General features: G+C 53.1%; 1 protein-coding gene across 1 annotated transcript in view; it reads left to right on the forward strand.

Moving 5' to 3' along the window:
* Positions 1 to 5,983: 5,983 nt before the first annotated feature.
* The window catches only part of MNT (MAX network transcriptional repressor), a gene marked incomplete at its 5' end in the record, with an annotated part of 31,531 nt that continues 10,031 nt past the window's right edge, over positions 5,984 to 27,483 (forward strand). The window contains 4 exons of the mRNA XM_083874945.1: positions 5,984 to 6,068; positions 14,604 to 15,171; positions 17,327 to 17,368; positions 18,005 to 18,116. Coding sequence (XP_083731071.1) covers positions 5,984 to 6,068; positions 14,604 to 15,171; positions 17,327 to 17,368; positions 18,005 to 18,116 — 807 coding nt within the window. The remainder of the gene's footprint in view (positions 6,069 to 14,603; positions 15,172 to 17,326; positions 17,369 to 18,004; positions 18,117 to 27,483) is intronic.

The raw sequence follows: 27,483 nt of genomic DNA on the forward strand, positions 1-27,483 counted from the left end.
CCTGCCCGGGGGTCTCATCCCTGCCCGGGGGTCTCATCCCTGCCCCGGGGGTCTCATGCCCTGCCCCGGGGGTCTCATGCCCTGCCCGGGGGTCTCATCCCTGCCCGGGGGTCTCATCCCTGCCCCGGGGGTCTCATGCCCTGCCCGGGGGTCTCATCCCTGCCCGGGGGTCTCATCCCTGCCCGGGGATCTCATGCCCTGCCCGGGGGTCTCATCCCTGCCCGGGGGTCTCATCCCTGCCCGGGGGTCTCAGCGCACCCGGCGCAGTCGCGGCGGTTCATTGATGCAGAAGAGCACGGTCGGGTCGGAATCGCTCTGTAGCTGCCGTCCCCAGGGCGCGTCACTTGGCGCGGCTTTTCATGCAGTCAAAAGGTGACTCCCAGCCACGCAGAGGCCGTTCCGGTTCTCGGGGAAGAATTGTTTCGCCGTGTATCCTGTAGGTTAAATTTTATCATCCCAAGCAGGTGTTTCAGTCACAGACCGCATTTGTAGCAGACTGTGGTGGTGTGCCCCGTGTTTGTGGCTCCATCAGCCACTGCTCCACACCCGGGACACCTGAGCCTGCGGCCTGTGGACTTTGGATGGACCTTCCCTCCCCCTGTTCCTCGGCAGTTGAGCACCTGTTCTGCAGCTGCGTGCCCTGAGCACAGCCCATACCTGAGCACAGCCCATACCTGAGCACGGCCCACACCTGAGCACAGCCCATACCTGAGTGAGCACAGCCCATACCTGCTGCACAGAGTTTCCCATTGCAAACCACACAGGGTCAGGTTCTTACCTGCTGAGGGACCTGCACAGCTGACACTGCCCCGTGTTTGTTTCCACATCTGGAGCTCAAACCTGGACCTGCTGGGATTGCACAAGTGAAAACCCCGGGATGCAGCAGCTGCCAGGAAAAGCCATCCCCAGGTGTGAGCCCCGGGAGCCCAACAAGGGTTTGTGTCTTCCTCTGAGCTCCCCTGTAGCAGCCAGTGCTGTTGTAGTAGAGATATTAATGAATTACTTATTATTGGCATAATATAAACTGTCCTTATGTGGTGCTGAAGTTCCTGGGCCATTATGGGATTAGTGGGTAACACCAGGAGGAACCTGGGGAGTGTCTGGGACCCCGTGAACCGAGGCCAGCCCAGGGTGGAGGTCAAGGTGCTGCTGTGGGAGGAATGGGGGAGTTTTCAGCCCTGTCAGCAGATCTGTGTGAGACCTGTTCATCACACACGTCCTGCTTAACCACTCTCCGTGATTAAATATTTACAATAAGAATTTATTCACCATTAAAACCATAAATAAAAGGATTACAGAGAAAGTCAGAATGGTTCAGTAAGAAACAGCACTAATTATTTTCACCCTTGTGGGTTTTTTTCTGCGTTCAGTGCTTGAATTTCAAAATGAAAATATTGAGATAAACTCCTGCTTTCATGTGAGCACAGTTGGGGGGATTTCTTATTTGGTGTGAAGCCTGAAAAGGGAGAATTACCACTCATTTAATCATTTATGTTCATTAATTTAGGCCCTGAGCAACAAAGTATTTAAACAGGAGATAAAACTTTAGGCAGTTACATATTCCAGTGACTCCAGACAGATTATTCAGATGCCTGAACTGAAAAGTTGCTTATTCAGAGTGAGGGAAGAGCAGAATTCCCAAGTGCTGGAGCTGAGCTGTGGAGCCCAGGTGGGGCAGATGGACACTGACAGTTCTCAACCCAGGGTGCAAACACAGAGCCCCAGCCCATGCCCTGGCTCACAGGGGTTGGGTGACCTCAGAAAAGTCAGGAAATTGATGAGAGTCACTTCTGAGCTGGGGGAAAAGTCACAGAGATTAATTCTGCCAGAAAGCCAAACTCACTGCCGGTCACGGGTTGCAGAAATCCTGAGGATGGTTTGAGCACAGAAAAACTGTTTGCTGCACAGCTGGAAAGGAAACAAGCAGAAGAGCAGGAAGGAGATTGTCAGATCTCCAGCACTATTGCAGTTATTCTTCCACGTCTGCACAGCTGAAGTGTTTTTTTTAACATCCATCACATCCCTGTATGGGATATGTGTGGGGTATTTATTAGGTGAGCCTTGGTAAGACAGTGTCATCCTCAAGTGGAAATGTTTCATCTCCTTTCAAATCTTGTCTGTTTTGTGGGGGGGAGAAGGGTGGATATAAGGAAAGATGATGAGCCCCATAAACACTGCTGCTTTTTCCTGCACTGTCTATATATTAATATCATCACCATTTTATCTAAATAAATCTAAGCCCATTCAAACTTTATATAATGTCGTCAATAACTCTCAAAACAAAGAAAGGCATTTACAACACCCCAGCTTTATGATTAAGGTATTATCCAAACTCACCACTCAGAATGTTTTGGAGTGATTTCCTTCAGGCTCAACTACAACCACAATATACTAGATAGAGATCAATATCTGTGCCATCTGAGTATCATCCAGCGTGATGTAAAGGACTGACTAAACAGGAAATAATACACAGATAAGATAAAATGCCCTGGGCATTCCCTCAAAACAGGTAAAATGCTCCCCTCGGAAACTATATATGCTTATGAGGAGATCAAAGGTCTAAATTCTCCTAAGTTACATCTAATATTTAGAGAAGATGAAAAATAAAAATCAGTCAAATGATCTGACTGAAAGTTTTAAAACCAGATGGAAACTGAAGAGGCCCCTGTCCCTAGTGCAGGGCTGGATGTGGCAGCTCCAGCAGTGCCACCTGCTCAGGAGCCGCAGGAGCCTTCTCCTCTTGGGAAGAGATTCCTGCCCGTGATGGGTCGTTGTCAGGAGCAGCCCAGGAGAGGAGGACCAGCACAACCCTGAGCAGAGACCCCGAGGCTGGGCAGCCTGAGGGGAAGGACAGCTCTGGCTTCAGACCAAGCCCCTCTGCCTCCTGGTGCCCTGAGCCCTGAGCTCTGTGTCCAGCAGGGTGGAGATAACCCAGTGCCTGCTCTTCCCACCAACTGTGGAGCATAATGGGGGAGAAATTGGACTTCTTGGTACTTCTAACACATATGCAAAGTTTTAAACACTCATTAAAATGTTCACAAAGTCAGCCCAGATAATGTTCTGGATTATCCCTGTCCCCAGTAACAGTGTCAAATGATTCAGGGAAAACCCTTCCATAAAGCCCTCCAGAGGTAGATGAATACACAGTTGATGGATTCTAGATGTGTACCCAAGCTGCTCCGTTAGCCAGCTCCAAAAACTTGCAGTAAATAAATTTAATCAGGAAACATTGCTCAGATATGAATGTTTAATGACGCTGATTTCTACTGTGAGCTGCCAAAGCTGAGAGCCAGCTTAGCAGTCAAGAGCCCACAGAGCTCAAGGTTTCAAACAAACAACTCTCCTTGGAGATTAGTGTTGCAAAAGATGTGAGCAGGCAGAAGAAGGAATGTTTTGCCTCCTGCTAAAGCATTAACTTAGCACTGGAGTAAACTATTGTATGGCACCTGAAAATGTTTCTTTCAAAAGTTGTGTTCAATCCAGCACCCTCAGTCAGTCAGGGCACTGCCTCTTGCATGCTCCATAACCTCCTCTAATGAATCAATTTATTGTCTTATTTGGGATTTTTTTTGTCTCACCCAGTAAGACCCCAGAGTCTGCAGCCCTTGCAGGGCTCAGGGCAGGTCTCTGGCAGGGCCCAGGGTAGGAGGTGCAGTTTGTACAGCAGATTTGGTGGCAGAACAGCAATTCCTTCTTCAAACTGAATCAGTCTAGAAGAGCACTGTAAACCTGAATGCTTTGTGGGATTACAGAGAGCTGGCTGGAGACAGAACCTGTGGCCACTGCACTTTGCACTTGCATTCACAGATCTGGTTTGTGACACTGCAGCCCACAGCAGAGCCTGGACAGCTGGACAGTCCCAGCTGTGTGCTCCCCTCTGACAGGAGTCCCAGTCACCTCCTTGTCAGGATGTCCAGCTTTGTGAAGTGCCAGCTGGCCAGGCTAAGCCCTGCAGAGTGACAGTGACAATCCTGCAGTGTGCACAGCCCAGCCAGCCCGAGCTGTGGGTGTCACACCAGGGCTCTCTGCTGTTTTCAGCTGTTTGCCAGCTGCTGGGCCATCCTCAGCTCCTCTGCTGGGATCAGACAGCCCAGTCACGCACAACACACATAAAATATACCTGGATAGGTCCAGGCTACAAAGGGAAGGACCTGGGAGGTGTCAGGTTCTGCAGCTCTCACTGAGCTCCCCAGGGCCACCCGCACTGTGTGATTCCAGCAGTGCTGCTGCCACACAGCCCGAGCTCAGCAGCTGCTCCGGGGAGCTGGGCTGGCTCAGGGAAGGCATTCCTGCTGGTGAAACTCCTTCATTCATTGCTGGAGCTGGGAGGAGCCCGTGAGGCAGTTTGCAGGGAGGGTTGGAGAGCAGCTGAAAAGTTCCATCAGAAATCAGCTTATCCCTCTATGAGCCACCCAAAGGCGCCCCAGGTGGGTTCTTTTGGCCAGGCTTCATCCACATCTGTATTTTCTCCCCCTCTTCTGCTCACAGCTGTCTACATCATCTGCCCGTGTGTGAGGACAGTGCCCTCATTGCTGCTGTGAGGAGTTGTGATAACACAGGGGTGAGCTCCGGGTGAAGCCCAGGAGGAAATGACTCCTGGGCTCTGCAGGGGAGGATCAGATGAACGTGCAGCGCATGAGGCCGCCAGTCACACGCTGGGCGAGGAGGAGACCGGCCCTGAGCGCCCAGCACGGGCAGGGGGACACAGAAACGCCTTTGGGGGGACATAGAAACGCCTTTGGGGGGACACAGAAACACCTTTGGGGGGACACAGAAACGCCTTTGGGGGCAGCCCCAGCTCCACCAGCCAGCCCAGCCCAGCCCATCTCACAAGGACTGGGGCTTGTCCCCTTCAGTAGTGGCCATTCCTCGGGGCAGTTTTTGGTTTGTAAATCCCATAATGTTTATAGGTAGAATGAAATTCTCATATGAAAAATCTGGTTTTTTAAAAAATCCCATTTCTTCTGTGACAAGGACTGGTTTTTCCAACCAGTTTCTTTTCCCTTTACTTCAGTGTCTTTTCCCAGCCAAAAACCAGGAGTCAATCAGAGGTAGATACTTGAAATGGAAAATTTCCTTGCGGATAACCGAAGCTGGGTTTAGTTTTGCAGGCTGCAGACAGAGGGGCCGTATACAGGAGAGCATTGCCCGAGTTACCCGCGGGCAGCCGCACTCTGGGCTGTTCCCCGGGAAGTGCTGACCCTTCCCGCGGGCTCCTCTTTGCCTTCCTTTACCCCTAAAAACAGTCCGGCTTTTCCCCCCCGTGCAGCCCCCGCCCCCGGTGACCGGGACAGCTCAGGGAGCCTGTGCAGGGACGGGGCAGGACTTGCGGGGGCAGAGGGGGGCCGGGCCCATCCCGGTGGCACCGGGGCCGTTGTTTGTCCCGGTTCGGTGTGTCCCGGCCCGGGGGCGGTGGCGCGGGTCCCGCACGTGCGCGGGGCGCGGCGGGCGCGGCCCCTTTAAGGCGCGCGGCGGCGCGGGGCGCCCATGTGGAGGGCAGCACGCGTGTTGTGCTGCGCGCCCATTGGCCCGCGCGGGCTGACAGCGCGCCCCGGGCCGCCGGCGCACTGCGGGGGGAGCGCCGCCCGCAAAACGCGGCGCCCGGATCGCAACGCCGCCGGATCGGAGAGGCCGCCGCGCCGCCAGTCCAGCCCAGCGCCCGCCCCGGGGCCGGTCCCGTCAGCGCCCGCCCCGCGAGACCAGCGAGGCTGCGGGGCCGTGTCCGCGCGTCTCCGGTCCTGGCAGGCCGCCGCGTTCTGCCGCTCCCCATCCCGTCCGGGCGGCGCCCGGTGTTCCACTCCACGTCTTGGCGCCGCCCGACGCGTAGTAGCGGGGCCGCGCCAGCGCCCGCCTGTTGTGTTTCTGTTGCCACCCGCCATCTTGTCGCCAGCGCTGCGGCCGGCGGGGCGAGCCCGGGGCGGCGCGGGCGGGGCGGGCCCGCGCTCCGGGCGGCGGCGGCGGCGGCGGCGGCCGGGCCCGCGCCATGAGCATCGAGACGCTGCTGGAGGCGGCGCGGTTCCTGGAGTGGCAGGCGCAGCAGCAGCAGCAGCAGCAGCAGACCGCACGTGGTGAGTGACCGCCCGCCCGCGGCCGGCGCGGCCGCCCCTGACAGCCCGGCCCGGCCGGGGTTACACGGGCACCGCCGGCGGGCGGGGAGCGGGGGGGGAGCGGGCGCGGGCTGCGCGCTGCCGGCGGGATCCGGCCCGGGGAGAACGCGGCACGGGCGGGGCGGTGTCAGGGCACGGCGGGGGGACCCGGGGCCGGCGCGGCGGGGGCTCGGGGCGGGCGGGGCTGCCCCGGTCCGGGCCCCGCTCCCGCCGGGGGCGCCGCCGCCCCCGCCCCGCGCGCTGCGTGTCCCCGGCCGGCGGGGGGGCGGGGCCTGCCGCGTCACGGCCTGACCACGCCCCCCACCACGTGCGCGCGGCCCCGCCCCGCCCCGCCCGCGCGGCCCTCAGGGGACCCTCAGGGGAACGCGGGACCCGCCCGGGGCCGGGGGAGATCGGGGGAGACCCGCAGAGCCGCCGGGAGGGGCCGGGGAGCCCCAACGAGCCATCACCGCCCCCGCACCGCTCCCCGCACTCGGCACCCCGCTCCCTGCTCCTCTCACCCCGCACCGCCCGTCCCCCGCCGCCCCGGCCCTCCCGGAGCGGCCCATCCGAGCCCCGGGGGCAGCACTGGGCACGGCGGGGCTGCAGGACGGCGGCCCCGGCCCCGGCGCGGGGATCGGGGCGGAGCGGCGCTTTGTGCCGCCGCCCATTGTGCCGGTGATGAGTCACGCAGCAGCGGGGGATGCGGCCATCGGGGCCGGGAGGATTCCCCGGCCTGGAGCACAGCCCGGGCTTTGGGGATGGCAGAGGCCGCCGGGGGGTGACAGCTCCGGTGTCGCTTCCCAGCCCCTGACAGCCCCCCTGCCCCGGCAGCCCTGTGCGGGTACCGGCTCCAGGTGTACAGGTGGCCCCTGTGCTCGGGGTACAGCAGCAAACCCCTGCAGGGTGCTGGGTTTGTGTCCTGCTGCTGGAGATATTTCACTGCCACCCCTGCCCCGGGCTGGCAGCATCTCCTGAGTGGGGCCAGCACAGGATGCTGCTCTGGGTTACAGAGGAGACCTGCCTTGTGATGCTGGACAGCTTCCCAGGCAGGATTCACTGCTGAGCAGGGTGTAACACAGCAAAGGAAAGGCATCCCGCAGGATTCTCAGCTCCAGGAGCAGCTCCCGGGGCTGTGTGGGGCTGTGGTGTCACACAGAGGCTGCAGCTGGTGCCAGGAGCCTGCCCTGGCTCTGGGGGCACAGTCACCGAGCCTGCTGCACACACAGCCCAGGGCCAGCAGCCTCGGTGCTAACGTGGCCACTTCAGGGAAGTCTGAGCACCAGGAAGAGTGTGCCACGGGAGGGAGGAGCCCTGCAGTGACCTTTGGGTGGCAGGAAGATGTCAGGGGGGAGCACGAGCAGAGCAACAGCTGGGAAAGACTGGGGAGTAATGAGTAAGAGCAGTAAGAATGGGTTGGCCGCCTCGCCTTCTTCCTCTTCTCTCCCTTGAAATCTTGTGTTCTGAAAAGTGTTATGGTCTGTGTTGTACCCCCAGTTACACTGTGGAGCTCCAGGGGTCCGGTATGGCCTGAAAATCAATCCTTTTTGGGAACAGCATTAAAAAATATGTACTGAACTCATCTAAGGGCTGCTGGGTCTGCAGCTGACAGCAGTGCCTGCTGCTGTAACACTCCTGCTGTAAAGATGTGCCTCCAGGGCATGAAAACACTGGTTTACATGGGCACAGACCCACAGCCTGGGGCCCTTTCCCTGTCTGTTACATGCAACCTCCAGAGACATTTGACTTGAATTAGAGGGTGCTGATTTCTTTGAATTTAGGTTAATCCAAGATCTTAATCCATGATCTAAGAAAAACAAATTTCTTCATAATTGCAAGAAACTGATACTTGTTTTCCTAGGTTTTTTCCCACAGATACTCATCTGTGACTGTCCAGCTTGTGTTTGCTGCTCTCTCGATGCTGCACAGTTCATTGACACCATTTCTCTCCTGAGTGGTGCCAGTGCAGCAGTGACCACACAGCAGGCACAGTTCTGGGCTTTTCCATCTCACCTCCCTGCCCCTTGGGCACACTGAATTGCCAGGGAGTGATAACGGTGTGTGGTGGCCAGAAAGGTTTCCTTTGGCTGTGGTGCCACCCTCCCTGTGCCCTGGGTGAGGAGGAGAACCTGCTCAGACCCAGACTCAGATCCGTGGTTGGGCAGTGAGGTGGCCTCTCACTGTTGTCTTTCAGCAGATCTCAGTATAATGTGGGATTCATCTCCAGAAACCTTGTGGGGCTTTTTTGTCACTGCTGGTTTCTGTCTCTCCAGGGTGCACACACAGGTCCTGAGCACCCCCAGGGGTGTGTGGCCTCACCTTTGGCCTCTCTGGCTGCTGCAGGCAGCACACTCACCTGGGTTTCTTTCAGGGGTGGGTAAAGCACCTCCCAACACACAGTTTGAGTTTATCTATTTCCAGAGGCTTCCAGGTACAGGAGAGCTGCACTGCAGGTCCCAGGACAGCAGTGCCATGGTGACATGCTTATTCTGACAATTAGACTTTGACTTCAGGAAGAGCCTTGCTCCGTGACACAGCAATGTCTGAATTTTGGGGGTGGCAAGGATAATTGTCATGAGATTGCAGGGGTAACTGCCTTGGTGCAGCCAGTTCAGGTGATGGTGGTGACTCCCTGTTTTGATGGGCAGATACTCTTGATTCTTCTCTTTTTCAAGTATGGAGGTGAGGTTCTAAAGGCTAATCTGCACATTTCCATTCATTTCCTTGAGAGGAAAGCTGGCTAGAGTGAGCAGCCTGTGGAAACAACCCCTGGCGCAGCCCTGGGATGAAGGTGCAGCAGTGAGCCCTTGTTCTCATCACAGGATCGAGGAATGTTACCTGGAGCAAACATGCTTACCTAACAGGCTGTTATCTGCCAGATCCAGTTTTGCCATGACTCACTGAACTCATTTCACCTGTCTGTGCTCTCTTGCTGGCTGTGGAAGACACGAGCAGTGTGTGTGCTGCCTGTGTAACACATGGCTCAGAGCAGCCTGCAGAGAGCACTTGACAGCAATGGATCAAGTGGGGTCTCAAGAGTTTCTTCTGCGGGCCTTTTGGTCTGCTTTAGGGATACATAGTCTGTTTATAATACTGTTTATTAATCAGTTCATGTTTGCTGTTCTTTTCCAGCCTGTACATTTAAGGCACGTCACGGTTCAGTGTTGCTGCAGTGCCTCTGTCCCCGGGCCAGCAGCAGGGACAGCCCTGTCCCCGTGTGCGTAGGAGCAGCTGGGTTGGGTCCTGCCTGGCAGCAGTGCCACTCTTTACTCTGAACTGTGACACAGAAGCTGTTCAGCTGACAGAAATACGTGTGTTTTATCAGAGTGCATTACTTTGTCTCCCTATCTCAAAAACACCGATGCCTGGTGGGAAAGCACAGGCCTGTCTCGTGTAGGATGGTTCACCTGCTTGGTTGCCCAGGTGGGACTCCTCGGATGGTGGAGCAGAGTCAGCATGTGCTGCTGGTGCCCACTTGGCCTGTCAGAGCCAGTGCTGTCCTGCACTTTATCCCAAATGCCACAGAAAGGTACAGGAGGAGCTGCACATCCCTCCAGCCCACCCAGCTGTGGTGCTGTAGCTGTGACAGTGGTGGGCTCAGCATCCTGGTGACATTATGGCCCTGGGGTTTCTGTAGAGATGAGGCTCTCCACGGTGGTTTAATTTTTTTTAGCAGTCTTGATCTGTTTTCTTTTCCTTTGTAGTGCTGCTAAATCCTCACCCTTTATTTCTTTCTTCCATCCACAAAGAGTTGTAACTAAAATGCAGCTAAAATTACTCTGGAGCTGATTCAGGGTTTCATTTAAGGACTGGAATAGCTTATTGAAGCACAGTGTAGATTATCTGTAGAGACTGGAGAAGCTGTTTTTAAAAATGTCTGCCAGGTATTTATTTAGTTATCATTGATTCTTCTTTGGGGCTTGGGAGATGAAGTACTTCAAGATTTCATGAGGGTCTTCCCTTGCTGTGTTCCAGAAGTTGCAACAGTTTTGTTGGAAGTGCTTCCTTATAAGCCACGTGTCTCCATAAAGTACTAATAAAGTGTGTGCTCCCTAGATTTTGTAAGGCAAGAGGATCACCTTGTCATTTCTCTTAACTGATTTCAGGTTTGGATACCAAGGTGGCTGGTTTCACTAATGGTCTGTACTGGCTGGTGCCAAGGAGGAATAGCTCACACAAAGGCTGATTTTCCTTTGCCTTTAGAGAAATGACATAAAGGTGTCGTCATCCTCTGGCTGAGGAAGTGGAGATCTGAGTGTTGTGGTTGTGAGTAGTGAATGGTGACCCAGTCTGCAGGTGAGGGGTGAGGGTGGGACAGCAGTGGCAGTGCAGCAGGATTGCTCAGCAGGGAGAGTGTCAGGTGGGGCTCTGGGGTCTCTGAACCCCTCAAACTGCCCCCAGGTAGACTGGCTTAGCTCCTGCTCCTCTGGAGTGTATTGTGAACTTCTGAGATCTAACTGTGAAGCATTTCAGGTCCCTTTGTGAGCAGTGTGCTCCTAAAATACGGTTTAGTTGGTCTGGGAGGTGCTGGCAAGGCCTGGTGTGTGTGAGGAGGAGAGGACATGGGGCTGTTTGGTGTCGGGCTGCAGTGTGAGCACAGCACTGAGTGTGGCAGTGTCACCAGGTGTCCCTGCTGAGGACATGGCCAGGAGGAGCACACAGGGCTTTGGGAAGCAGTGCCCTGTCTCGGGTCTGCCGTGTTACTGTGAGAAACAATGGTGCCAAGGGGTGGACACCAATCTGGGAAGTTTTAGCTGAGATGGGAGGGAAAAGTGGGGCTTGTGCTGTTGTCAAACAAAATTCAAGAGTCAGAAGAGTCCCGATTTCAAAGGGTTCTCAGTCCTGCAGGCTTGTTCCTGGGCCTGGAAGTGCTTGTGGCTGTGTGCTGCAGCCTCTGGTGTCAGCAGCATTTGCTGTGACTCAGAGCTTGCTTGGCTGATGCTGAGCTTTGCTGGGCTCCAGTTCTGCTGACTGTTCTTATCTCCCTCTTCCTGGTTCTCCCCTGCAGAGCCAGGGACCTGCAGAAGCAGAAACCAACCTCCAGGCTCCAGGCTGCCCTTCCTCTTGGCATGACTGACCCCCTCCAGGGCAGCCTGGGGAGTAGTAAATACCTGGAGACTCTTCTGTACCCAGCACTTTCCTGGTAGGAGCCTGGAGTGGCTCCTGTGGGTGACACTGCTGCAAATCCAGTGTGAGTGACACCCAGGGCACTCCTTTCCAGGGCTGTAGCAGCCCAAGGTATGCAGGACAAGCTCCCAGAAGCGTTGAATGATTCAGAAAAACACTTCAGACCATTCAGAAAATGACACTACAGAACTGCCTCACTGTTCCTGGAGTTAGAGATGTTCCTCATTGAGCACACACAGGTAGGATGCTTGGCTATGCAAAGGCACACACCCTTGATAAACTCTGGCACTGATAGTGTCCCTAGTGACAAGCAGGAGCATTCAAAGGGCACTGACATCCCTTGAGGCCTTCTCCCCCAGGTGGCTCCAGGGGCTGGGGCCATGCCCTGGCTGCTGCAGGCCCACACTGCTGGCCCAGGGCACTGTGGCTCTGCCTCTGCTCCCCGGCTGGCCCTGGCAGCAGTGCCTGTGACAGATGGGTGGCATTTCCAGGACAAGATATATTTAAATGCAGCAGATTATTAGGTGACAAGGAGTGCCTGGTACTGTGTACTCCTGGACCATGGAGGCCCTAAAATAGCACCAGGACACCGGTCAAGGGTGCTGACCCTGTTCCTGTGTCCTCCCAGGACAGGATCTGCTGTTCTGTCCCCTGGCTGCTGGTGTTGTTGTCACTGCCTGGGTGGCCTGGCCAGGGACCTGAGGTGCCTGCTCTTGCCCTGTGAACCTGCTGGCAAGCAGAGGAGTGTGGGCAGGGTGGATTCCAGGACCCCTCATCCTGGGCTGTGGTTCAGACCCCCTGAGGGTTCTCAGGACTGGTTCCCATGGTTTGTTCTGTCCTCAGTCCCCTTGGTAAGAGTGTGAAGGAGTGGAAATTACACATAATTTTGAGGGGCACCTTTGGATTCAGCTGTCCTCTTGTCCCAGGGGGTGCCCTGAGTCTTGGCTGCTTTCTGTGTATGGGCTTGCAGGAGTTCCTGTGCTGAGTGTGCCACAGGGGGAGGAATGAGCCTTCCATGTGTCTGGTGTGTGTCTGAGCACACAGCACACTGATCATCCATCCCTGAACTGTGACCAAACGTGGGGGAGCTTCCTTCAGATGGGAAAACATAGACCCTGAGGGGGCTTCCTTCAAAGAGTGTCTTTGGTTTGTGAGCAGGGTGTGTGAGTGCAAAGCAAGCAGGAGACAGATCTTCACCACCCAGTGGAAGGGTTTCTGTCCAGAGAGGTGGCTCAGGGCCCTCCAGTCCTTTTGCTGGGGCTGGGAGCATGGGTGGGTCCTTTCTGCCTGTGGTCAAGTCAGACCCAAGAGGACAGTGGCTCTTCAGTGTTAGATTTTTGCTAAAAAAATCCTTGAGATAAACTCTTTAGCTCTTGGGTCCTTTTGTTTTCTTCAACCTCTCTCCAGCTAATCCGTGTCTTCCTGCCTGCCATGATCACATCTCAAATCTGGCCTTTATTTCTATTTCACTCACAGGTTTTACATCTCCAGTATTTACCAGGCAATCATATTCACAAGCCCTTCCTGTGCCATCTTTCCCAACAGGGCAGGTCCTGCTGTCCTCCCCAGACCCGGCACTGCCGGGATCCCCATAGAGGAGCCCTTGGGTGCTCCCTGCTCTCAGTCCCAGTGGCCGTGTGGGGTTTGGGCCGTGTGTCCCGGGGGAGGCGGTGCCTCTCTGCGCCCTGTGCTCAGGGAACACCGTGAGTCAGCAGCTCCTCGGGCTTGGGTTTCCTCCTGCACCCTGTGCCAGGGCCATTGCATGGCCTCTGGCTGTGGACCAGCAGCAAAGTGGAGCAAAAGATCTGCAGACAAAGGGCTTTTCTTTATTTGTTATTAATGTTGTTCGACCAAACCACTCCGAAGTTGTTGGTAGCTGAGATTTATGTTTGTATCAGAGGATTCCTGCTGGGGTTTTTGCCACCCTGTGCTGCTTCACTTCTTTCTTTAAGGAACTGTTGATAATACCCTGAAATATTTTGAGAAAATACAGAGAAATGCAGCTTCAAGGCTCAGCTGCTGCTTAAGCAACCTCTCTCCTGTTTTGGAGTCAGTCAGATCTTTTGCTCACTCACCCCTTACTTGTGTTGCAGAAGTTGAATGAAAACTTTGGGTTTGAGTCTCGGGCAGCCCAGGGAAGAGTGCTGTATGGATGTGAAACCCTTCTGGTGACAGAATTTTATGTGGTGCCTTTGTGAGTGCTGCAGGGTCAGAGACTGAGGCTGCAGCCCCAGTGCTAGAGCTCGATCCAGAGGGTGATTTCTCCATGAGTGGATTCAGGACAGTGTTTACCTTGGCAGCTGGCTGCTTGACCTGGCTCCTGCTCTCCTGAGGGAGGTTGGGGTGTGTTTGGGCTGTTGCTGCAGCTGAACTTGAGGAAATTGTGTCAACTGAATCTGGGTCGGCGTTGCTGTGTGGTCACACGTACCAAAGGGCATTCAGAGTCAGGAGTAAGAGTTTTGTTCTTTTTGTTGCTCACTGTAGTTTTTGCACTGGGCCCCTCAAAATCAAAGGATGGTTTAGAAAGTATCCCAGTAATGTCAGGGCCCATGGGGGGTGCAAGGGCTGCCAGCTCTGTGCCTGCTGGGGCCCCTTTCCCCTCATTCCACTTGCTATGTTCAGTACAGATTCCCTTGAGGATCACTGCAGGGTTGAACATAACCTGGTGATTCCAGGTGGCAGTATACAACATGCTCTTCTCTCTGATTCCCTGAATACACATTCTGACTTCATTGTTTCAGTCAAGCCCAAGCTCCTCCTGGGAGAGGCTCTGTTGGGATGTTTCTTAGAGCTTCCTCTGAATTACCTGATATTGATGGCTATAAGACAGAACACCATTCTGTCCACATCCTTCCCCTAATCCCTCCCTTGATAAAAGAAGGTTTTATTTTCCAAATATTTGTATATTACTGTGAAGAGGTTGCTGCACCACTTTTTGTTGCAGCTCCTCAGAGTCTGTCAGGAGCAGGAACTGCTGAGCCTCACGGATGGTGGGTTTGGAGATATTTGATTAAGGCTGTGCAATGTCTAGATGCCAGGGCCACTGGCGCCACAGGACTTGTATAAATAAATTTTGTTTGTGCCATGTTCACGCAATTAAAGCCAGAGCCCTGGATTGCATTTGGTGAGGTTTATTTTGCTAGTCCGGCCACACAGATTGCATTTACTTTGTCTTGTGTTCTAAAAACATATAGGAACGTACACACATCAAAGCCAAGTTTAAGAGCTTGATTAAAATCCACAGCAGTAAAGATGTGCCTTGATGTGTTTGTATCAGTGCAGTGTCCATTGAGCTGGGATTTACTCAGGGTAATACAAAAACCAGGATGTTTTAACTTAAGGATCCTGCCCAGGGAAGGGCCATTGCTCACTGCGGTGTTTCTCTTTCAGAGGAGAATGAGAAGCATGAGAAGCTGTGCCTGGAGCGGGAGCGGGAGCAGGAGCAGAAGAAGGCGGGCAAGGCCAGCGCGCCCAGAGCCAACAGCGCCCTTTCCCCGGAGGAGCCCCGGAGCGAAGTGCTGGTGCCCATCTCCCCGCCGGGCCCGGTGCCGCTGCCGGCCCCGCCGCTGGCAGCGCCCATCTCGGTCATCCCCATCCCCGTGGTCACCAGTTCCCCGCAGCAGGCGGCGCAGACCGCGCTGTCCCCGCCGCTGGCCCAGTGCCACCAGCCCCTCGTAAGCACTCCCAGTGTCCCCAAGGAAGCGCCCTCGGTGGCCCCGGTGATCCAGCGGCCGCCGGGCCCGCACCTGCCGGACGGGAAAGCGGCCACGCCGCCCTCGGGCAGCCCCAAGCAGCTGCAGCACTACGCGGGGCCCGTGCTGGCCATCTCCCAGCACCATGTGGTGCCGCAGCCCATCCAGCCCCTGCAGCCCCCGGCCGCGCCCGCCGCGCTCGGCGCGCTCAAACTGGCGCCCGCCGAGGACATGAAACCCATCGAGCTCAAGAAGAGAATTGGAGGGTGAGTGAGAGTGCTGTGTGTGTGTCCAGGAGGGACCCAGCAAAGCTGAGTCCTCCCCAGAGCAAAGTGTTGTCAGATCAGAAATACCAACACCTGTGGATGTTTAATGTCTGAATTGCCGAGAGCAGGGTTTTTACCTTGAGGGGTTTTTATTTTCCCCCCTCACTCCACACTGTAAGGTTCTGTATAAGGGTTTGTTTTTTTCCAGGCCTGAACTGTGTTAGGGAGCGAGTCCCAGCCCTGCCTGTCTGATCTCAAGTGGTGTCTCGTGTTATGTTTGGCAAAAGATCTCTGCTTGTACTGGTCAGGGAAATCAAAGTGCGCTGCTGCTTGTGGGAGCTCTCTTGAACACTGGAATGGGATCTGGGAGATGTTGTTCTGAGGGCAGAGATTACCTTAGTTGCTGTTTCAGTTTTTCAGTGCTGTAAGTGCTAAGGGCCTCCTGCTTGCTCAGAATCTTGCAGCTGGAAGGGGCTGAAGGCTATTTAGTCTGTCCTCACCTCTGACAGGACTTGTGGCTCTGATGTTCCTCCAGGTTAGTGTTTGTCTGGCTTGTTCTTAAGGGCTTTGGCTGCTGGAGACCCTGCCTTCTCTGTAGGTGGTTGTTTCCAGGCCACAGTATCCCAGTAGGGAGTCTGCTATTACTGCTTGTGGACTGGGAGAACAAACCATTCCCTTCTTTGCAACAGTTCTACCTGTTTCCTTTGGCCCCTCAGTTTTCCTCCAGCATAAGTGACCTGGATCTGTTTGGTCCTCCCTCCTGGCTGTGCTGCCTGGGCCTCTGGCTGCCTGCAGCAGGGATATGTCTCTTGGCAGTGCTGTAGGAGAGGGTGTGTGAATCCCATGAGGCTGGAGGAGATGTGTAGTGGACAGAAAAAAGGTTCATAGTGTCCACTGGGATGTAGAGATCCCAAAATGCATGGAAAGAAGCAGTGACAGTAATGCAGAGAGGAGTTTGTGAAGATAATGGCTTTGGTAAAATGCCAGTGTAATTTCTCTAAGATTGGGATCTTCAGAGGGTGCCTGTCTGCTGCAGGAAGGGTCTGTCAGTGTGAGAACTGACCAGGAGACCCTGTCACTGACCTTGTGTGGGCTCAGGGAGCTGTGGAGGAGGTTTCTGCCAGCGCAGGGCTACCAGGGCAGGCTGCACAGGTTTGGCTGCCTGGGCTGTGGGCAGTGGGGTGGCTGCAGGTGCACCCACAAACCCACAAACTGCTGCTGTGCTGTCAGGCTGAGCTTTGCCCTGGGAGGTGGGGAGGCTGTGGGGCCAGCACAGCATCACCACTGCATCCCCCCAGAATTGCTCCATAAGCACAGAAAATACATCTTTTTCAGCCTCTAAACGTTTCATGGGAAAATGCTGTCAAATATTTGTGACAATTTATTAAATATGATTACCTCAATGTCCTGTATTTTCACTTAAAGGGAAATAATTACTTGGCACAATGTAGGAGAGATACTTGAAATCTCCACATCTGCTAATGTACCTTATCACCACTGTAGCTGACAAACTGAGATAACATGTATTTGTTTGGCTTTTCCTAAAAATATTCCTCTGATTCAGAGAGTGGGTGGACTCAAACCCCAAACCCAGAGACTCACTCTGGTTTTTCCTTGAGCAGTGACTGGAGAATTCCTGTATTGCTTCATTCCATGTTTATCCTCAGCTGTGTTGTTTCATGCACAGTAAAAACCCAAAACAGTTGGAAGTGTCTGCCCAGTCCCATACACTTGAGTTTGAAACTGCACAAACCCTGTCCCACTGGAGTGTAGGCATAGATCAGAACCAGGTCAGAATCTGAGCTCTCTGGGTCTGTACAAATATTTAAAATTCATACTTGGTGTCTTTCCCTGGTGCTGGTAGTAGCTGTGTCTGCATATACACACACATTACACCTGTTTGTATCTTCTGTGCTTTATGTGCACAGTGATGTCCATTGATGTACCTCGGTGTTCGTCTGGTGCACATGTAAAGTATGGAGTTTGTCTGAAAACAGTATAGGAAGGGATATATATGTACTTAATGTTAAACCAGTGATATATGAACACCTCTACTGCTTTTCATCTTGACATACAGACACTGCTGCAAGCACAGGTGCAAGGCAGGAGTTTTCACCTTGACACTGAGCTGATCTTTGTTCTGTTTGGGTTACAGGGTTGGGACCAGGGAAGTGCATAATAAATTGGAGAAGAACAGGTGCGTAGAAAGCCAGGGGTTTGGGTTATTTTAATTGTAATTCCTCTCCTTTGTTTTTGGCCTATCATCTGTCAATATTTGTTTGGCTTTGGTGGGTTTTTGTTTGTTTGTTTGCTTGTCTTTTAAACGGACAACCTGAATAAAATTCTTAGTGGCTGTTACTGAATCTTGCAGTATTGCTTGGCTTTCTTATAGCTCAATTCTGCATTTTACTTTCCAATATGTTCTGTTTAACTGCACCATTGCATCCCAACCACCCTGCAAAGCCCTGATCCTGCAAAGCAATATCAGTGCATAACAGTGTGACTTTTTTGATTTAAAAGGAATAAAATCCCCCAAATCAGGGGTCAGTGTACAGTGTGAATACAGAATAAACATCAGTTTCTGACCCAAGACTCCTACAAGCCTGACCAGCTAAATTGGAAGTATGGTGGCAGTGAAAGCACCAGCACAGTGAGATGAGATATTTTATTTAAGGCTGCACAGTGTTCCTAACAAAGCTGGGCTGGGAGGGGCTGCTATGCACAGGTGTAGGTGCTTTGCTGGATTAAGGCCCCAATTAAGCTCTCCTCTCTGGTGGAATTGGTTTCTGGTGTGTCTCCCTGGCAGTTGACGACCCACCTGTGTTTTCTTTAGACGTGCACATTTGAAAGAGTGCTTTGAGACATTAAAGCGCAACATCCCCAACGTGGATGACAAGAAGACCTCAAACCTCAGCGTCCTCAGGAGTGCCTTGCGATACATCCAGGTACGTGCGGCGCCCGTGGGGTCTGCGGGGTCACGGAGCAGGGAGCACAGCTGGCTTTGGGGGCAGAGGAAAATGGGAGACAAACTCCCCTTCTAGAAGTTCCTCGTTAACCACAAATCCTCCTTACCAGCAGTGGTGGTGGCAGGGAGCAGATAATTCAGTTGGTCTTAGAGGTCCAGGCTGAGTGAACTTGACTTGCTCCTTTTGGTGAATTTTAATATGTGTGGTTTGAGGAGGTTTTCTGTTTGCTTAACCAAATGACAGATTTCTGTAAAGATATGGTATGTCTCAAAATTTTGATGAGATGGACATGTGAGTACAAGTTGTTTGTTGAGAGGCAAGGAAAGCCTGGAATCTGAGGTTGCAGCATGAAGCTGTAGGTGGATGGGGCACTACCAGGGGTGAGTGTGGGAGAAAGCACAGGTAAAAATCAGTTGTGTTTGTAGCTGGAGGGAAATAAGTGTTAGTGTTTGCTTGCTTAATGTTTGTGAAAGTGGTTAATGGTAGCACAAAAGAAATTATTGTAGATGTCCTGTGAATGTGAAATCAGCAGCATGTAATGCAATTGAAATTCATCTGGAAACTGGAAGAGTTGTTGTATTTATAGTGCAAATAGAAAGCCAGTACACATTTTATGCAGTTTGACTGGAATAAAGAGTGCTGAGGATTGATCATATGGTAAGGTTGGTGTGCAGTGCTGTATATGGCTGTCCGTGGGTCAGTGCAGTGTTGGACTGGCTGTCCATGGCTGCCTGTGGGTTGGTGCAGGTGGGTGCTGTGCCCCACAGCTGGGTGCTGTCCTGGCGTGGCACAGGGGTCAGGGTGCCCCGGGGCCGTGGCAGCACCAGCCTCCACGTGTGTGGGGAGCACATGGCGAGCACAAGGCCTGGCTGGCCGGGCGGGCTGAGGGCTGGCACTGACCCAGGGCTGTGCAGGGCTGGCCGGCTGCCCCGGGGCACTGACACGGCACAGCCTGTGACCGCACGGCCTGTGACGTTGTCGCCTCCTCACCACATCCCCTTCTCCTCCTCGTCCTCTCTGGCAGCTGCTCAGGGAATATCCTGAGCACTGTTTTCCTTGGCGGTGCCAAAGCCGTGGGGCTGTGACTCAGTCACAGGATTCAGTTGTGCTAAAAGCTTGAGCACTGTGTATCTGCCTGAAAAAAACACAAGATTATTAGAAATCTGATTTGAAATTTTAGCATTCAGAAACAAAAGTTGTATTGTTAATTTATTTTTTTTTTTACTGTGGTTTGAATTTAGGTTTGATCTGTTTAAACAAACTAACATCTCTCAGTGTGGGGATGGCCACTGACCATGTGCCATTCCCCATGTGTTTCACTCACGGGCTCAGCATTTCCCTTGAAAAGAGAACAAGGCAATTGTACGGAAGAGATTTAAAAGTAAAAGCTCTTACTCTCAGGATAGCAAAGTAGTTTTTCACCATAGGGAAAAAAAAAAAAAAAGCCCAAAAACCTCAAACCCAAATGAGGCTCACAGGGGAGGAGCACAGCACCAGCCAAAGCTCTGCACAGCGGCTGTTCTGCTCCTGCAGGCACTCTGACAGTACACTGATTGTTGCAGCCTCTCTTCCTACAAAATCCTTCCTTCCCCCCTTCCCAGCTGGAACTTCTTAGAAACAGCCTGTTTGTTGCCTTGGCTGGATTTAAATATTTGTATCTGCATCAAATCAGATAAGTTAGAAAGCTAAATTCTGAACTTCCCATAGAGCCATCATTTTAATTTATCCTTGGACCTGGGCTTGTGCTCTGCAACAGTAAATTAGAATTTGCAATTAAGCACACTGTTGCACAAAAGAAATGGGGCCCAACGCAGCTGGAAGTTAATAATCCCTTTAGCTGGTGATTCAGCCTGAGGCAGTGTGGGCTGTTGTGCTGCAGCTCTCAGCTGAGGAGGGTGTCCTGGAGGGTCCAGCAGCAGAGTGGGCTCCAGAGCCCAGCACACACCTCCAGCCAAGTCTGTTTGTTACACGGGCCACCTCAGCTCTTGTTCTGCACTTTTCCCCCTGCAAAACCTGAGTGAAAATGCTGGAGACCTCTGGGGAGTTTGTAAGATGCATGGAGCGATGTGGGAAAAGCCACAGTGAGGATAAAATGCTGTTTGAGTTGAGGGAGCAGAGCCCTGTGGCCTCACTTGCTCCTGAGCAGTGTCCCCAGGCAGGGACAGGGCTGTCCCCCTGCAGCCCCTCTGTGCCCTGCCGTGCCAGGGATGGGGCAGCCTTGGACATGGCAGACACAGCTCACAGCCCCTGCAGCTGGGCTGGGTTTGATCCTCTCTGAGGGATTCCTTCCCCCTAGGAAAGGAAATCCTCTTCTTTGGAAGCTAACCGAAGCCCTTAAGCAAGACTGCTACTCTGTGTTCTCAAACTGTGCCTGTAACTGTGGCACCTGAACACCCTCCAGTTTTGGGGGTTATTTTCTATTGCACATCAGTGTCAGATGACATGCAGGTGATTTGCTCACCAGGTGACACTGGGACAGCTGGCACAGAGCCCAGCCCACCCCAGCAGTCTTGGGCTGTGCTGCTGGTCCTGCTCCTTGGCCAGTTTCCCCAGTGCAATTGAAATGCTGACTAAATAACAATGTGCTTTCAAAATCTGAGATGCAGCTGAGCTTCCCAGGACATGCAAAAGGCAAAGAGCAAAAGCCTTTAGAAGGTGTGGAAGCAAGACCCTGATGTGATCCCAAACCCTGCGTGTGCTGCTCGGGTATGGCAGAGGCACTGGGGGCTGCTGTGGTCCTGCAGAGCAGTTTGGGCTCTGTTTGTGGAACAGACTTTGCTTATAAGTTCACACAAGTCCTCTGGCAGCCCTGCTTGTGGTGTTAAAGACAAAACGTAGCTATGCTGAATTGAGGATTTATAATATGGCCAGTTTGTGGTTATTACCTTGGGGAGGGGCAAGAAGAGTGAAATTTCCTTATGACTTATCTGTGCTCATTTATGATGTTTAAGGTGTTTATCCTCACCTCATCTCCCTTGGTTTCTCAGCCTGAGGTTACAGTTGTGCACCTAAGAATGATGTAGTTTTTACTGTTCATGCCAACAATGATCAACAGATTTGACTCCCATGAGGGTAGAATGAATCCAAAGTACTATCCAAGGATGCCTGAGTAGTGCACATAAAAATCCTTTGTGAAGCCCTTTTTCAGCTGATCTTGTGGACATGTGAACAGACAAAATACTGCTTTTACATTGGTTAAATTTTCCTTTTAAGATTCATAGTGTCTCTTTGTCTTTTAGTTTGTTTTATTTATCAGTCACTTCATTGGTGCCTGGGCACAATCATTCATCCCTGTCTCCCTGTAGAGGGCCAGAACAAGAGCAGGGGATTTTTGGGTCCCATAGCAGTGCTTGATTTGGGATTTGGATGTTGGTGGGTGCAGGGGGCCCTGGAGCCACACCAGATCCTGGTGCAGGGAGGTGCTGGACTGCAGACAAACCCACAGGTCTGACAATGGTTGTGGTTAAAGACCAAAACTCATTTACATTCTGCTGTGTGACTGGATTATTGATCAAAATGCATAAACCCAACTGTGCTGCTGTGAAGTTCCCCACCTTGATGAGGATGGCTGTAACTGTTATTTTTTATTCTGTGCCTGCTATGAGGTGAATATACTCATCTTCTATAAAACTTTGCTAGTAAGAGTTGGGTCCATCAGTACCTGCTGTGCCTCTCTCATGTGAGCAGCATTCACATGCCAAGTTGTGCTGCTTCATGTTGTTTACCTGACCTAATCCACTGATTCTATCTTGTCTAATTAGCCTGAATCTCAGGGCCAGTAATGGAGGCCTCCAGCATCCATAGGCTGTGGTCAGGCAATGTGCTGTCATCTGTAGATTTTAGAAAGTGGTGAGAAATAAGACCTTCAGAAAAACAGTGTTTAATTCCCTGCTGTTCCTCCAGCTGCAGCAGGACCTGTCTGCAGGGAGACTCATCCAGGGAGCCAGCAGGGCATTTTTATTTGCAGGATTGGCCACAAATGTGTCCTGTTATAGTGATTAAAAACGTCCAGCACTTGGGCCTCGTTGAGTGATTGTAGGCTGTTTCTTAACCATTGCCAAGAGGGGATGGTGATTTGATTTTTATTTTTTTTTTAAAGTTTCTCACTCATTTCTTGTACATGAGAGTTTGGAAAGAGTGAATGAAATTATAAATCTGTCGGTGTGTTTGTAATTGTCAGAGAATCCACACCTGTTCCACTGCTGTCATTTAAGTAGTAGTTTGAAGAAGCAATCAGGGTTGTAAAAACCAAACCAGCCTGTAAGTGGATTGCAGCACAGGGTTTGGGAGTGCTGCTGTGTGGTACCTGGTGTGTTTGGGGACTGCTGCTTGTTCTGGCTGTCACCTGGTGACAGAGCTGGCATGGGAGGGGAGACAGCACAGATAACATCACTTACAGTAATAATTACAGCTTGGTTGATTGGGCTGTATTTGATGTGTGACATTGCAGAAGTCTCTTGCCTATGAAACAGCAAAAGCCCCAAACAAACCAAAAACAACCCCTGAGGCCACAGAGGAGCTGCAGCCCAGGCCCAGCTGGGTGGGCAGCAGGGGCAGTGTGGGTGCCATGGCACAGTGGGCACAGTGACTGCTATGCCACCAGCAGGGCAGAGCCAGTTCCTCCAGCACTGACAGAGGTTTCCACCTGGGCACAGCCCTGCCTCATGGCCTCACACAGGTGCTGGAGTCAGATTGTGTTTAACAGCTGGGTTTGTGTCCTCCCACTACCACCATGGCCTGGGAAATCCTCTGGTGACCCAGATCTGCTCTGTGGGCCATGGGTGGAGCTGCTGGGATGTGAGTAACTGGCACTGACCTCCTTAGATGGATGGGGAAACAGGAAGGAAAGGTGGTGCAGGAGGATGGCACCATTCTCTGAGTCACCAGGGCCTCAGACCTGCTGCTGTGGTGTGGGGGAGTGGTTCTGCCAGAACCCTTGGCTGTTGGGACTGCCAGAACTGTGTTTTAGGAGATGTCCTCTTTCAAGAGAAGCCCTCATTCCCTGCTCCCTGCACAGGTCCCTTCAGGTGTGCAGCTTACCTCTGTCTTGTGCCTGTTGGCCATAGTGTAGGAACAGGAACAAAGGGAGGGCTGCACCCAGGACCCATCCAAAACTCTGCCTTGGCTCCTGCAGCAGCTGCTCAGAGATGCCTGCAAGGAAAATAGGAAAACACTGCAGCAAGTGGATGTAGGGATAGTGTGTCTGCTCAGAAATCTCCTCCCCATCCCTAGCAGACAGCTCTGGCTCTGGTTTTTTGTTGTTATTTGGGGGGGGGGGGGGGATGCAGGTTGTGGGGTTTTTTGTTTGTTCGTTGTTTATTTTTTTCTGAATTTAATTTTTATCTTCCTGATTTGGATTGTTCCTCCTCTTTGCCCCAGTGACTGTTTGTACTTTGTCCAGAGCGTGGTGCTTCAGGAGTCTGACTCTGGCAGGTTGGTGCAAACAGCCACGTTCCAGCCCTAGTTTTGATCACAGATCATGGCCTGATGACGTTTTTATCAGAAGCCTGAGGTGCAGTTGTCAATGTGAAGTGATAAATGTAAATACCAACGCACGTTCTCATTTTCCGTGATTGCTCTGCTGCAGGCAGATTTCCTATTCTGGGAAGTATTTCTGTCCAGAAGTCCATCCCTGCCATTGCAGCCAGGCTGAGCAGTGGTGGGTGGTGCCACCCCACTGGGACCTGCTGCAGAGGGGGTGCAGCCCGTGGGTGCAGTGAGGACGGGCTCCTTCCCTCCAGCCCCTGCCTGAGTGAGGGTGAGGTCACTCCCGGCACACAGAGCACGCCTTGGCTGCCATCCTGCTGGTCACGAGGCTGCTGGCAAACACCCATGGCCTGGCTCCTGCTGCAGGGGGTCACCTCATGGGGACCCAGGGACAGTCTCTGGTTCACCTTGCAGGTTTTACTTTGGTTTTGGTTCCACTGTGAAGTTTGAGTTTGAGATCTTGGGAGGCTGAAGCTGGGGCACAAACACTGGGAGCCTGAAATCCTTGTCCTGTGCCTGTCCCTCATTTGCACACAGGCTGTCCCCTCTCCCAGTCCCCTGGAGACTGGTCACAGTGAGACCCTGGCCCTGTTCTCCCAGTGCTGAGCACGGTCTGTTAATGTCTTGGGGCTTTGGGTCAGGCCCCTTGTGTTTGGGGAAAGCGAGACTGTGTTCCTGTGCTGAGCAGAGGCTGCTGTGGGTGCTGGCAGTGCCAGGGTGGCTGTGCTCTGTGCTGGCTGCTGTGCCCCACCTGTGTGTGCTGTCAGTGGTGCCAGGCCAGCACATCCGGCATCGCCGCGGGATCTCATCTCCGAGAGCCGGCAGGATGGAGCCGTTGCCATGGAAACCACGGCTTTGGTTCCCCTGGCAACCGGCCGGTGTTCACACACGGCTGCGTCTGGCACACGGAGGGGATGGTGGGCACCACCAGGGACAGGGACAGGGGCTGGCAGGTGCTGTCACCCTGGGAGAGCTGGCCTGGGGCTGGGAGAGCTGGGCTGGGGCTGGGAGAGCTGGCTGCTGGCCCTGCCACCTCTGCAGGCTCTGCTCCATCAGCAGCTCAGGTGGGCTCAGGGTGAGTGTTGGTGTCAGTGCTGTGAACAGACTGCTTGTGGCAGCTGAGGAACATAGACCATTTAGCACCATTCCAGGTAGGAATGCCCAGAATTGAATGAAGTGATGGAAAATCCCCAGATCCTACAGGTGACTGTGGTGCCTTGGCCAGTGGAGTTTTGGCAGCTGGGGCTGTTTGGGTTCCACTTGGGGGTCCCTGGGAACAGCTTGTTCCCCAGCACCCCTCTGGTCCTGGTTGGAACATTTTTGGAGTCAGCCTGGTGGACTCTTGCTCCTGCTGTGAGTCTCCTGTGCCATGGACAGTCCCAGCAAGAATGAGATCATTTTCTTGGGATGTAGGGATTTTTCCATTACATATAGGAATCCAAGCTCTGTGCAGCAGTGGAGAGCATGACCAGCTAGTCTGGTCTGTGCTGGAGGTTCTGCAAGTGCAGCTCAGGGCCCCCCTGGCTCAGCATGTCCCACTCTCTGGCACCAGCTGTGATCCCCAGAGCAGAGTTAAGGAATCTGGCTGGAAATTGCAAATCACTCTCTTGATTACTCATTGATGAGGTAATTTCAATCAGCAAATGCCATGTAAGAGAAGAAAAGAGCTGAAATATGCTTTGGAAAACCTCAAAGTTTGAAAGTGTGTTTTTAAACTGCTAATAAAATGTTTATGAGGAGAGCTGTGTAATAAGGCCTTTTAAACCTCACTACTGCCAGCCTTAGGGCCAGCAGCATTCCTGAGGCAGGTGCAGGGAGGGCATTGGGGGCATTATTTCCAGTCTTGACATTAGAGTGAGCAGTTTAATTACAGACAGCTATAAAAGGGAAAATTCTTTGCAGTGACAAATGACTGTAGTTACACAAGGAGGGGAGGAGTTGGTGTATGGTTTGTTTACCAAATAATGACAGGGAGATGTACACAAGGAGCAAATAGTGACTCCAGGATAGTGGGCACAAAGTGGGGAAGAGTTACCACTGGAATTGTGTCAGGCCTTTGCTGTCACTGCAGTCATCTGGTCTGGCTTCAGTAATCCAGGTGGATAAAGGCTGCCAGGGATCTGACAGGTACAGCAGGAGAATCAGATACTCTGGGGGAGCAAAAGCAATTTGTGGATTTTAATTTGGTTGCTGGTGTTTAAATAAAAGATGAAGGGACTCACCAGTGCCCTAATGTCCTTGTCACTGCTTCCACCTGCACGTGGAGCAGCCCCTGCTGTGCCCAGGGCAGTGGTGCCTGGCAGGGGAGGGTCAGGCCCTTGCTCTGCTGCAAAGGGCTCACTCAGCTTCAGCTCAGCAGAGCTGAGAGTGCTCAGAGTGGAACGTCATCTGCTTTCACTAGAGCCAGCAGTTGATTTGCAGCACTTCCCAAGCATCAAAAGCCATAGGTGGATTCATGAGAGTATGAGGAAATCCTTGATTTCTTCCTGGGGTAGCTCAGCTTCCCCCTTGGCAGGGGCAGGGTCTGCTCTTTTAAGCGATGCTCATGTGGAATTTTTTTAAGGGCAAAAAATAAAAGAGCTCTAAAGACGTAGCTTCTGTAGGTTCCTCACACTGCAGTGTAACAGTTGCCTGGGCAACCAGGGTTCCCACTTGCTTAACAGGAAAAAAAGAAATGCTACAATGATGGAGACACAGACGTCAGAAGGAGGATCTGTGCTGGAGCCTGGTGCTTGCAGAGAGCAGTCTGGGATGGGGTGGGCTCGGTGAGGTGCCACCCCCAGCTTTGGGCTGCCCTCTGCAAACAGAACAGAGCTGTGTTGTTTGTAGTTTTAGGGTCCCCTCTGCTCTTCTCAGTGCTGCCATTACATGCCCATCCTGTTGGAAAAATTGCACAGGCTTGGTTTTGGGGGAAAGGGAATGGTTATATGTTATTTTAAAGTGTCTGGTTTTGTTTTGCATGGGATCCATGGCGATAGTGCTGACAGAAACTCCTGGTTTAGAAAAATATCCTGGGACTCAGTGGGTGTCTCTGAAGGCTTTGATGTGCAGGGGCAGGTCAGTGACCACAGTCCCAATGACTCAGGGTTGGCTGTCACTGTGGACTTTCTGTTGACTGATGGGAAATCCTGGCAGCTGATGTGGGCAGCATGATTTGCAGAAAATAATCTGTCAGGAGGTGGCTGCCAGGGAGCTGCATGTCCCCGGGGTGCCAGTGCCATGGTCAGAGGGCACACGGGGAGACAAGTGAGAGGCACAAAGGCAGAAGGGTCCCTGCCCCTGTCCCTCCATGAGTGCTCATTTCTGCAGTGGGGCCAGGGCTGTTGGTGCTCCCAGGCTCAGCTCCCAGTGCAGGGCACTCTCCCAGTCCCTGTGGAGCCTGGGAGGGGACTGCACCCACATGGACCTGCAGAGAGTGGGGCAGTGCTCGGAGGGGAGCTCAGAGGAGAGGGAAGAGGGCTCCAGTTAATCCCACCCAGTTCAGTATTAGGCCAGAGCAGCTCAGCCTGGAGGAGATCCGTCTTTACCAAGTGAGCTCCAGTGAATTGCATCCCAGAATAGGTTTTGAAAGATTACTGGTGCCTGCAGCCCATCTGCTGCTCCAGCCTCCCCAGCAGCTCCCCTTGGAGAGCACCCAGCCCTGCCGGGCCCAGGAGGAGATGCAGACCCAGCGAGGGGCTGCCGGGAGCTGGCACCTGGTCAAGGGCTGGGACTGCTGGCACCGAGGGAGGCAGAGCCCACAGGGCTGGGCTTGGAGCAGTGCCACATCCCAAAGCCTGTGGAGTGCCTGCAGAGTGACACAGTGAACTCCCTGGCTCTCCTGGCTGGGAGACTCCTCCTGGTGCTTGCTAAGGGTTTG

This window comes from Zosterops lateralis, assembly GCF_965231275.1.
Source record: "Zosterops lateralis genome assembly, chromosome: 19".
Lineage (NCBI taxonomy): Eukaryota > Metazoa > Chordata > Aves > Passeriformes > Zosteropidae > Zosterops > Zosterops lateralis.